At 31.5% G+C, this 12075-nt stretch overlaps 1 protein-coding gene across 1 annotated transcript in view; it reads left to right on the top strand.

Annotated features, from left to right (window-relative positions):
* Positions 1-5738: 5738 nt before the first annotated feature.
* The window catches only part of LOC111612858 (telomerase Cajal body protein 1-like), a 41128-nt gene continuing 34791 nt past the window's right edge, over positions 5739-12075 (top strand). Inside the window, exons 1-3 of the mRNA XM_023354131.1 lie at positions 5739-5948; positions 6438-6764; positions 6844-6958. Of these exons, the coding sequence (XP_023209899.1) occupies positions 5932-5948; positions 6438-6764; positions 6844-6958 (459 nt within the window). The 5' untranslated portion in view covers positions 5739-5931. The remainder of the gene's footprint in view (positions 5949-6437; positions 6765-6843; positions 6959-12075) is intronic.

A 12075-nucleotide genomic window follows, 5' to 3' on the forward strand; every position in this document is an offset into this window, starting at 1 on the left:
CCAAGATTTCTCTTGAAAAATTAATTTTGTGATATGAAATAATTCCATTAAAAAATTATTCGTATGAAAAATCAATTTTGTGATTAGTGCTACCCAAACCACTACTACTACTATTTACACCATAGACTTCTATGCATACTTTTTCCCGCGAGTTTTAATAGAATTTGTTGCCAATAAACATCAGTGGCGTAATAATAAACACAATGACGTAGCCAACGTAACTGCACCCGGGCCGCGACACTATATTGGCGCCCCTCCCCCTCCAGAAACAAATTTTGTTATTCTTGGAAACCATTAGGCTCCCCTCTGCCAGTGGCGCCCGGGGCAAGCTGCCCCACCCTCTGCTGAGAGGTTTTCTTCGTTTTTGGGCGATAGGAAATTCGGAAGTTCCTCAAGGACAGGCAGTCTCAAAGGATTAACCCATGGTGTATAGCAGCCTTTAGTCTCTCACTTGCCCTCTGGGCTATTTCTAATCCTTTGTCTCCTAATTAGGTCACCGACCACCCACACTTGGACGAAAGTTCCAGAAAGTATAGACAAAGGAACACGGAACAAAGAAAGAAGGAAAGATAGAGAATCATATATATACATATATATAAAAATATAACAAAAAATGTATTGGTGTACCACCACAAGGTCATGGATGTAGAAGTCAAATTCTATTAGAACCATGGAATTTGACTTCTGAATTGTTATTCTGGAAATGCCTGAGACTCCAAACATTTGGTGTTTGATCCTATTGATTCGGCAATTATTATGAATTGGAAATATGCTGTATATTTTTTGTTAAATAACGTCAGAAACATTATGTCTGAACCCTTAGAGAACCAAACGTAGCAAATTTGCTATTTTAGTCAGATTCAAGTTGTTGCAGTATGTAAACAGGCTTATAAACACGTTTAAAATACTGTATACACAATTCATTAAAATTATGAAGTATTATTAAACTTGATGATGATGGATACTGTTGTAACTCGATCTTGACGTCTAGTCAAAGGTGGAAATTCCAACATACGTTTATCTGAGAAAGTCTTTGTGTAGTCGTCACCCCAGTCTGATGTATCCGAGAGTGAATAAAGTTAATTGTTAATTAACTACGTCTTTTTATGTGAAACGGTGTCAAAAACAAAATCGATATAAAAGATACATTTCTTTCTATAACGTTTGATGTTTGCCATTAACCAGATTAGTCTTCTCTAACATATTGAGTATTGTTCGGCTTTTTATAGCCTTATTTTCAGTGTCTTTAAGTCTTCTTTTATTTTATTCATAATTCCACCTTATAATCTTAAGACTGGATTATAAACTCCGTACCGTATCTATATCCGTAAATGTTTGCAACGCTGGTATACTTATGGCAGCAGTTACAAAATACCATAAGAGAGTATCCGTATCCGTAAGGAACCAAACTTTTTTATGGTGTATGAGGCAGACCGCAATACGCATGCGCACTCTTGATGTAAATCGGAGAAAATATCACTGTTTGTTGCCAAATCTACACTAAAATTATTTATTCATTTGTTTTCTTTGACCAAAGTAACTCTTACTTTAAATTTTATATTGTTCTATTTATATTGATAGGGCGCATTTGCCATCGACGTCGTCCACACTGCCCATCCTTTCGCTTTTTATTAATAATATATGCTCATACAGTAATTGCCAATAGTGCAATTATAGCCACATATTCTTTTCTTCCTGTTTTCATTGCGTTATTGATCTGTCAGATCATCTTGATGTCTGGGAAGAGACATCCATCAGATTTGCCTAGCTCGTGACTTATCTTCAATAAATTCAGTTTTTGAAACTTTTGCAGCAATTGTATAATTGCTGCTTTGACATAAAGTTTTTATTGGAATGCCGTTGATTAAAACCATTCGTAATATTACTTAAACTTCTCTTCCCAGACCACAGAATGATTTGGATTTATTCTTCACGTATTAGATACAGTCGAGAGTTTATTTTATCACACCGAGAAAAAGAAAAAGACGTTAGATTCATTTTCTTATAAGTTTTCACAAAGTTAGATGGAAAACCATAAATGTATCATTTAATTTCGTTCGAAATTCTAGCTTCGTTTATGTATCACAGTGTTTTTAAACCTTCTTAAATACGCGACCCCTTTACGAGTTAAAAAATTCTGGCGACTCCCCAGGGCCATATTAAAACTATATCCGTGATTTTAAAAACTATGTATTTAATTTTCTTTCTGTTGAGAGCTAAATATCGATCGACATTTATTTTACAGTCCCCGCGTTTCTTTATGCAGCGAGAGTGTAGCGAAATGACGTCACGAGCAGTGTTGGCCAATTAGAAACCAGTTTCAGTATGTTCGCTGCAAAGCGCTTCTCGAGAGCTGCATAAAGAAACGCGGGGAGTGTAAAATAAACAGGCACAGCTTCTCACTGAAATTGTAGTATTTTTATTGTAGTGTAGGACCTACAAACACTTGTCTTTTTCTTTTACCCGCGACCCCCCGTCGCGACCCACAGGTTGAAAAACACTGATTTATCATATGATCCCATTACCATTTAAACGTTTTGAGATGAATTTAAGATGGTATCCACGAAGATGGCGTCCATCCTATTGATATGTACAGTATTATGATTTTTGCTGTTAGATATAACATATTCTATCCTGCCAAAATTTCCCTGTTCAACTCAGTCTGTTTATAAGGGTGTTAAGCGACTATTGACACACTGTATTCTAATAATTCTAAGATGATAGTAAACTTTCACAATTTTTAAGGTTGCAATGATATTTTGCATTTTTTTTTCTTATATTAATTTATGTTTTTAAAATCGAACAATTTAAGAAATCATTTACTAGATTTACAAAAGTTTGTAAATCACGATTTACGAAATTGGTTTAATAAAAATAAATATCTGCAGTTCAAACTGATTCATTGTACTTGCATTGAATAGTTGTTCCTATTTAGTATTAAAACGTTGCATTTTCCTGAAAAAATTTTTGAATATTTTTCAAGTGTTTTGAGATGAATTTAGGATGACATCCGTCCATTTATTAATTAATGAAAGTTATCGCTAATGTTAATTTTTAAAACTTTTTTCGTCCTATGGGTATTAGGAAGGGTGTTTGTTTTGGCAAACCCATTATAGTTTTCTCCAGGTCCACATTGGAGAGGATGAGTGGTGAGCACAGGGTTCGACCTATCCGTCCGGATAGGTCGAGCAAAATTGCAATTGATGGCATTCGTGTCTCTGAAACTACTACATTCTCTATCATTTTTTATATACACATTGTCTGTGGTCTCTTTGCTATTGAATAACATTTTTAACTTTTCATGATGTTTCTTGTTATGCCAATATTTGTCTTCGCACAATTGATTTTACCCTGCAATTCCCGAAGGACTTCTTTTTTTTATTATTCTCCTTAGCTGGATAAAGAAGAAGGATATACAGTATATATATATATATATATATATATATAAACAGTGGAGTAGCGTGGGTGTCAGCCGCCCGGGGCGGAGGAAAATTTCGCCGCCCCCTTAATTAAATGACTAAAATTCAGTTTCGTCACAGAAAAAGTAATGAAAACTTCCGTGCTCATTTCAATGTCCGAATCCTAGGTGCGACAAAAATATGAAATGAAATGGTTTACATTTTTACAAGATATTATTATTATTTATTGTGAAATTTTGCCACCCCCTAAAAGTGCCGCCCGGGGCGGGTCGCCCCTACCGCCCCTACCGCCCCTACGCTACGCCACTGTATATAAAAAAAACTGGGGCTTAGGCAAATTAAGAGACTCAACTGAGTGCCAATGTTGAGGGACTGGCAGGATCGTGCGGCTTAAAGTGTCAACTTTGCTCAGTTTGATGTTAATATCCGAAATTTGATCCATAGTTTGAAGTCGTTATCTTGGATGATAGTTACATCTGCTGGAATTCTTGCAGTATGTCTATGCGCTTATTAATGGCCTCGTAGACCTTATTTTTCAAAATGGAATTGAAATTCCTGCTACTGTTAATTAATAGAATCAGTAATGATGTCCAACTGCAGATGGACATCATTACTGATTCCATTGTAAGATTTTAAAATGACTTTGATACATTGCTACAGATACAGTACTACAATTTAAACTGAATTTACTAAATAAAATACAGCAAAATTTCAGGTTTTTCAACCTGGGATCCCAGAGCAGTAGGTTGCTACCTTAACCGTTCGGCCATCCTGCTGTCTCAATGCGAGTTGGTATTTCAACAACCGATCACAGTAAATTCATAAAAAATCATATTTCTTTCAGATCATAAGATTCTAACACAAAATTTGCATTGTGTTTCACTCAGAATTTATTGAAAACTGTGATTTATTATAGTGAAAACGAATAATCTTTTGAGATTATTTTTTATTACATATTACATGTAGGCAATAATATTATTTCAGCATTATTTTAATCATAAGAATGTGTTTATAAAACACGAATTATATATAATATTTATTAATTGTTAAGAATAATTGAGGAATCTCGAGAAGCGGGTACATGTATAAGCTCTTAGTGTGACATTCGATAAACTTCCGCATGCTGGTAATTATTTACTTGACACTGGAGAGGAATATTTAATTAAATAATTAAAGAAATTACCCATCAAACCTATAGTGATAACGAAATGAATACAGAATTTGAATTATTTAAATAACCTTTCAGAAGATAAAACATACAACAACAATAATACATACAATACTGTATAATATAAAAATAATATGATACAAAAAATTTGCATCCTCGCATCAGGAAATAGCCATTAATTAATTACACGCGATTAATGAAATCTGCACCACGTGGTCACACTATCACCATCTGGTGACATTTTTGTAAACTTCAAATGGCGCTTTAGTAATGAAAATTGAATTATTTCGAAGTCATGAGATTTTGCCATGGACTCTACGTAAGTTTAGAAGTAAACAAATTAATAAATTTATCTCTCAGCAACGGTGCCAATTATTATTTTTGCGTTAAAACAAAATCTCAAATTGCAATTGTCAATTTATGATAAAAGTTACGTTTAGGTAATATATATATATATATAGATGTGACTCATGACTACTACATATATATTAGATATATAAAAAGATGGTAGTCATGAGTCCATCTCCTTATGGGACTTGAGTTTAAGTCCAGGTTGGCTGAGAAATATTTTTGAATGAGTCAACCCAAATATGTCAGGCCCAGTCCTTCAATACCCAACTGTGCCATTGTGGATCTGAATAAGCCTATATTGGGTATGGAAAAAACTTTCTTTAGTGACAACTAGATGACCGAATGGCTGAGGTTGTTTAGGTTCAGCCTACCATTCTGGGGTGAGCTAGGATTGAATATGGGGGAGAAATCCCAAGAATTTTTTATCATCAGTAAATATCAGAAAAGACAGGTCCCTTCCCCATTCCTCCTCTTTTCATACTCATTGTGGAAATAGTCAGATCCATAATGGGTATGAAAAATGGAGGAAAGAGCCAAAACTGAAAAAAGTGTCAACAAGACAGAAAGAGTTAAAAAAAAATATATGTATATATATATATTATATGTATTACCGTATTATTGTGTTGGGTTTAGTGGGTTATACTCGGTTCACACCGGTGGCTGTGTACTATGCAAGACCAGAGTCAAGGCATAATAACCAAAACAAAACAAAAATTAAAAAACTCAGTGTGTGTGTCTGTATTCAGGAATTTCCTAACAATATGACATGTATTCAATATAGTGGCCTTCTTTAGTGTGATGCATATGTTTCTATTCAATTGTAATGTGCCCAGGCTTATGTGTAGTGTGTGTGGTATGACACCTGTAAAGGAGAGAATGACAAGTATAATAAGAACCCTATCCATCCTCCACAGATGCCTTATTTCCTGGGCAAATTCTGTGTACTTACTGACTTTTTCAGTACATGTGTTTTGTACATTGTGAGTGTTTGGAATGGATATGTCTATAAGGTATGTGATTTTATTGTGTTTGTCGAGTATGATGTCTGATCTGTTGTGGTAAATTGTTTTATCTGTGATTATGGCTCTGTCATAGTACATTTTGTGTGTGTTGTTTTCCAATACTGTCTGTGGAATGTATTTGTAGTATGGTTCATGGATATCTAATAATTTGTGTTTGTTTGCAAGCTCTTGGTGTATTATATTTGCTATTTGATTATGTTTATGTAAATTTATTATTATTAATCAGAATAATTAGAATTATTCTGATTAATAATAATAACAATTGACTATTCTGATTAATAATAATTATTCAGTTATTATTCATAATAGAATATATGAAGTAAAACATTTAGAAATATAATAAATAATGTAAAATTATATTTAATACAATGATATAAAATAATAAAAATTAGGCTTGCTGCTTTAGTTCTTATGTTTTTAACTTAAATGATGTGTTTAATATTGTTAAGTCAATTAACTTAATTTTTGATCTTGCAGTTCATCAGGTGTGGATATTCAATCATCAGATATATTTCAAGATTTAAAATCTGATGAAGATATTATTTCTGAAAATAAAGACCATGACATTGAACAACCAGCAATAAATAATGGAAATGTAGAAATAATCATTGATAGTGATTCTTCAAATCATTTCCAAACAACAGAAGTAAGTAATGAGGGAATAGAATTACGTAATGATGACAATGCTAACTATTTTAAAGCTTCAGAGAATTGTTATGATTTTTCTAACTATCCTATACAAATTACTGGTGCTTGGAAAGAATTTGAAAAAATTACAGAAAATTATACTAAAGGATGTAAATGGTAAGTCTTTTTTATGAAATGCCATTATAATTTTTAATTATGTTTTTTGAATTTTGAAATGTATTTGTTATATTACAAGGTCTCCTGATGGAAGCTGCTTTTTATCAAACAGCAATGACAATAGTCTTCGTATTTTTAATCTTCCAGAATGTTTATGGCAAAAGTCAATAACTTGGGAATCTGTCAGTGAATTGGTAATTTAGGATCTAATTTATATACATTATATTATTGGACAACCTACATTATAGATTATTTTTGACATTTAAATTCAATAATTATATAACAAGAATTCTTAAACATTTTCAGCAGTTTATATTGCTTTCTTACAAGTCCAAAACATTCATAAAGTTATCTTATTAATACAAAAGTTACTAATAATTGACTTTATATAATTTATTGTCAGAGAATTATGTAATTTGATATTTTAAAATTTAAGGTTTTTTTTTTAATTGTCTTATACTATTTCTATAAATGACAAATACAAACAATTTGTACTTATTATTAATAGAAAAAGCATCAGACGATAAAAAAATTTCATAAATATTTGGAACGTTTATTTTGAAAGTGGTGCAAGTCCATATTTTGTTGTTTTCAGAAAATTAAAGGTTAGCATATTAGTCAATTCAAAAATATAAATTAATTATGTCAAGTCTGGCAATGTTTCTACTAATTTATCAATATGTAATTTGATTATATAAATTTCTTTTAGGCGAATTTAACTAAAATATTATATATTTACAGACTGTAAATGGACTTGCACCATTTTAATGATTAGTCAATTGTAAAAATCATTTAATTTATGAAAAATTAAATATCACTTAAAATATATTTTGTATTAATTCAATTTTGTTTATAAATAATAACAAGAAATAAAATAGTAGTAGTATTTTTTATTTTGGACATTAATTATATTTATATATTGTTAAACTTAAATAAATAATAGCAATATCTTATGTTATGCTCTTTATGTGGCAGTGTTTTGAAATATTCATGATGTACAGGGGGTATATAAGGTAATAACTGCTCCATATTCTTATATTTTTCATATGTAATAGGTCTGGCATTGTTATACAAAGGCACCAGGGCAATTCTTTCAAATTTTGGCAGTCTTCCCTGACATGTAGGTGATAAATCTAACAAATTCTGTATCCTCTATTGATGTTTTATATAAAATATTATATGGTGCACTTTTGCAAAACCTCATCCAACATATTATTGTGTCTGTAAAATAAATGATTACTTTGTTAACGTGTATAATTAACTTTATTATAATACAAATGTAATGTTGTGCCTCCAGGTCTAAGTGTTACAACAGCTAACACATGACTGACTGGAGACAAAGGAACATGACAAAGATCAGAGGTGCGGGGTTACCTAACTAGGTCAAGGGGCAATGCGGTGGGTTATTCCCTGGAGGTTTACATACATAACACATATGGACTGTTTATTTGGAAAGTGGTATAAGTCCTTTTTTCTTTCAAAATATTTAAAGTTGCATAATAAACTGTCCATTTATGAAATTTTGAACTCAAGTATTCTTGTCAGTAATATTTTATTTGTGAAAATCTTCTTGCAGATTAAAGTTCAAAATAGAATACAAAAACATTCTTATCATTGAATATTGAGTTTATATCATTCAAATTTATATTTATTAACCATGTAATACTTATAAATTTTAAAATAGATTTTAATTAATAAATTAAATCTTTCCAAAACTTTATAAAAAGTTTTAGTTTTGAAAATATGTATAAAATTTAAAATTTTCTGATTTTTAGTATATAATTTAATCGAAATTTATTTTAACATTTTATTAATTTTTTTCTAATGAAATTTTTATTATTATTAAAAATCCAAACAAAAACATCTGAGATGTAAAAAAATTAAGCCAAATAAAAATTTATGACAATTTGGATGACAGTCAAAATTTTACTTAGCAGTTTTTCTTTGGTAAAGATAAGCTTGGTGCTTGGAAGCAGTACCCACATGATTTTTACTTGTATTATTTTCTACATTTTGCCTCCAAGCACCAAGCTTATATTTATCAAAGGAATACTACTAAGAAAAATTTTGACCATCATCTAAATTGTCATAAATTTTTACTTGGCATAATGTTTTTACATTTCAGATGTTTGTTTTTTTTTGGATATCAATTTTTTTTTGGATATCAATTATTTTTGTTTAACTCTTTAAGCTTTGAAAACTCACTCCATCTCTGTTGCTAATGACTAAATTGTTTTTACCCCTCAGGCTACAAGGGAAACTTGTATAGCAAAACTAGTCTAACAACTTTTCAATTGGCTGATTTCATTTTTAACGGATAAGGCTGATTTTGCCTGATATCGTATTTAAAGAGTTAATAATTGTATTATTATGTCAAAACATGAGATGATGATGTACAGTACGGTTGGCACTTGGTGACTGAATGCACTGCTGACCAAATGCTCTGCCAACTGAACACTTTCGATATTCATTTTGGTCAGCACTGACCAAGCACGTCATCAACTGACACTTTTGATGTTTAGAAAAATCATTATAAAAAGTTTTACTTTTGCATCAGTTTGAGCTTTTGTAATTTTGAGTAACATTTTGAATAAAATTCATTTGCTTCCATGTAATTTTATGTTTATAAGCATAAAATTAAGCTGTAAAACTGAATTAGCTCTATGGAGAAACTCCCATAAACTTTGACGTATTGACCCGGAAATTTTGCAAGCACCTCACTGATAATGAGAAAGGCTTAAGTTTAAAATTTTCTATACAAGCATCTGCAGTGATAGATGAAGAAAAAGGAGAAAAGAATACAACTTTCTTGGCAAGTTTTGCACTTTTCAATTGCTTATATTTTGGCAACCACATTACAGAAAATCTTGAAATTTTGCACACTACCTAAGAAAACAATTTTCTTTCTAACAGGATATTCGGAATTACTTCAGGTATTTGGAACAGAGAAATCAACTCTGAAAAATTGACAACTCTGATTCCTGTACATATGTATATATATATATATATATATATGTACAGGATATATATATATGTATTTATGTATACATAACAAGGGAAAGTAATGGAATTGTGTCAAATTTGACCCTCCGAATTTTTTGCAAATCTCCATGTTTTGAGAGCTCTGAACCCACCATCTCCTTGTTTGAATTTTACTCTTCCTTCAAAGAGGAGAACTTTCACCAAATGAGGAGGCATGCACAGCTAGTCATCTTTGGATCCACCTATATATGTGAACATACTTTCTCAGTGCTGAAGTTCAACAAATCTAAACACAGATCTTATATCATTGATGTGCACCTTTCAGCTATGCTTTGTATATCCATCTCAGACTTTCAGTGCACTTTGTTGAAGCCCAAAACAGACTTAATTTTTCTCACTGAATGAGAAAAGTAAACTGAAAGACATCTAAAGCATTTATTATTTTTTGTATTAAGTTAATTAATTGCTTACATTTGCAAAACAACTATTCAATATTTCTAAGTTGTGTTGAAAAAAAATGAAATACTGATATAACTATTGTTTTCCTGTTTATGACTTGTAGTAGTTTTGACTTTTTCCACAATTTTATATCTTTATTAAAATAAAATATCCTTAGTTTTTTGATTATCAGTAGCATAATCAAAATTATATAATTTACTGCTCTTTACAGTTGGAGGAAATTAATATTGTATTGAATATAGTTAAGTTCAGGTTATTGTTTGTTTGGCCCTCTAACACAACTCCAGTTTCTCATGTGACCCTTTGGAAAAAAATAATTGCCCACCCCTAATCTAACTCCTCTCAGGGGGAATGTTTGAATTGAAATAACTTGACTTCTGTTTTGAACCAGAAGTTCATATATAGTTAATTGGGAGTTCTTGCCCCTAAGGTTTCCATATTTGGTCTTGTCTTTCATATATCTAACTCCGTTCTCAAGATTAAGGAAGAACAGACACACAACAGTGGGAATTTATAAGTCTACAATTTTTTCAAATTGCAGCCCAATAAATTGTATAGCATTGTGTTCAGGCACAGCATTAGCAAAGCCTCTTCTTTGTAGTTTATAGAATTGTGTTCCTTCTCAAAATCTGTTTGGTCAATTTTGATTAAACTTTTCCATTTTCCATTAATTGCATTGAGGAATTTAAAAACCTGCTTAAAAAAGGTAAAGTTATATTAATTTGGCAGGACGTGGGTAAAAATCCATCATTCCAAGAAAACTATTGTTTTGCGATCTTTTGAAATGAGATTCTACTGTATAACTAGTAAGGTAAAAACTTACCAGTTATAATCTGAAAATCAAAGCCTGGAAAAATCAGGAAATACTTTCATTTCACAGGAATAAATATTCACTAATTTAATTTGATAATTTAAAATTTATACAAGTCATTCCACATCAAATTGACAAGGCCAAAACCTAATGATGATTTAGGCATTATGGAGGAATGGTATTACAAGTTTAACATTTATTTGCACAAATTAAAATTTCTAGTGGCCATATAATAAACATTGCAAATGTGAATTTTATTTTATTGTTACCCTTTGGATATCCTATAAAAACTTTATGGAAAAAATAAAGTCAATTTTTAGGAATCTAAATTTTTGAATTTAAAAATTTCTATAAAATTGAAATCATAATGGAATTTTTTCTTTAATTCCATTATGATATCTGAATGATTCTTTTTAAAATAAGTCATATAATTACCTCTTTCTAACCTGTTACCGGTGTGTCTACTAACTCTTAACGATCCAAAACGAATCAAAACTAACGTTTTCGAACCCTTAACCGGTTCTTCTTCAGGTTTTTTCGAATCTCTGATGGAAAATGCAGCTCGTAAAAACTTTAAATTCGAAATATGTAAGTTCGAATGCACGTTTCCCGTTTCCGTCGTTGTATGTCATGCGCAGTCGACTCCAAACGGGCTATCATAAATTACTATTCATAAACGCTAGCCACGCTGTTGATAACGTAATCTCTTCTTTATAATTGATGCATTGATTATCCTTAAGGTTAGCCAAATATATGCTGGCCGCCTCTAGCCATCTGATATGGTGTACGTGCCGTGCGGTGCGGATAATTCTTGCTTTCTTAAATTCGGGTTCTATATCTGGATCGGAAGCATATACTGCTAGGGTCGTCGTGTTCCTTTGTTTCTGAATATCCGCAGCGTGTTCTTTGAGTCTAACCTCTAAGGATCGCTTGGTGGAGCCCACATACAGAAGGTTTTTATCACATCTGCGATCTATAATCGGTATGCTGTAGACCCCTGACAGCTTATCCTTGTCCGGTTGATCTTTTCCGTTGGTTAGGATGTTGAAGATCGAAGCG

This window comes from Centruroides sculpturatus, unplaced genomic scaffold (genome assembly GCF_000671375.1).
Source record: "Centruroides sculpturatus isolate CEXI.00-Female unplaced genomic scaffold, Cexi_2.0 scaffold1689, whole genome shotgun sequence".
Lineage (NCBI taxonomy): Eukaryota > Metazoa > Arthropoda > Arachnida > Scorpiones > Buthidae > Centruroides > Centruroides sculpturatus.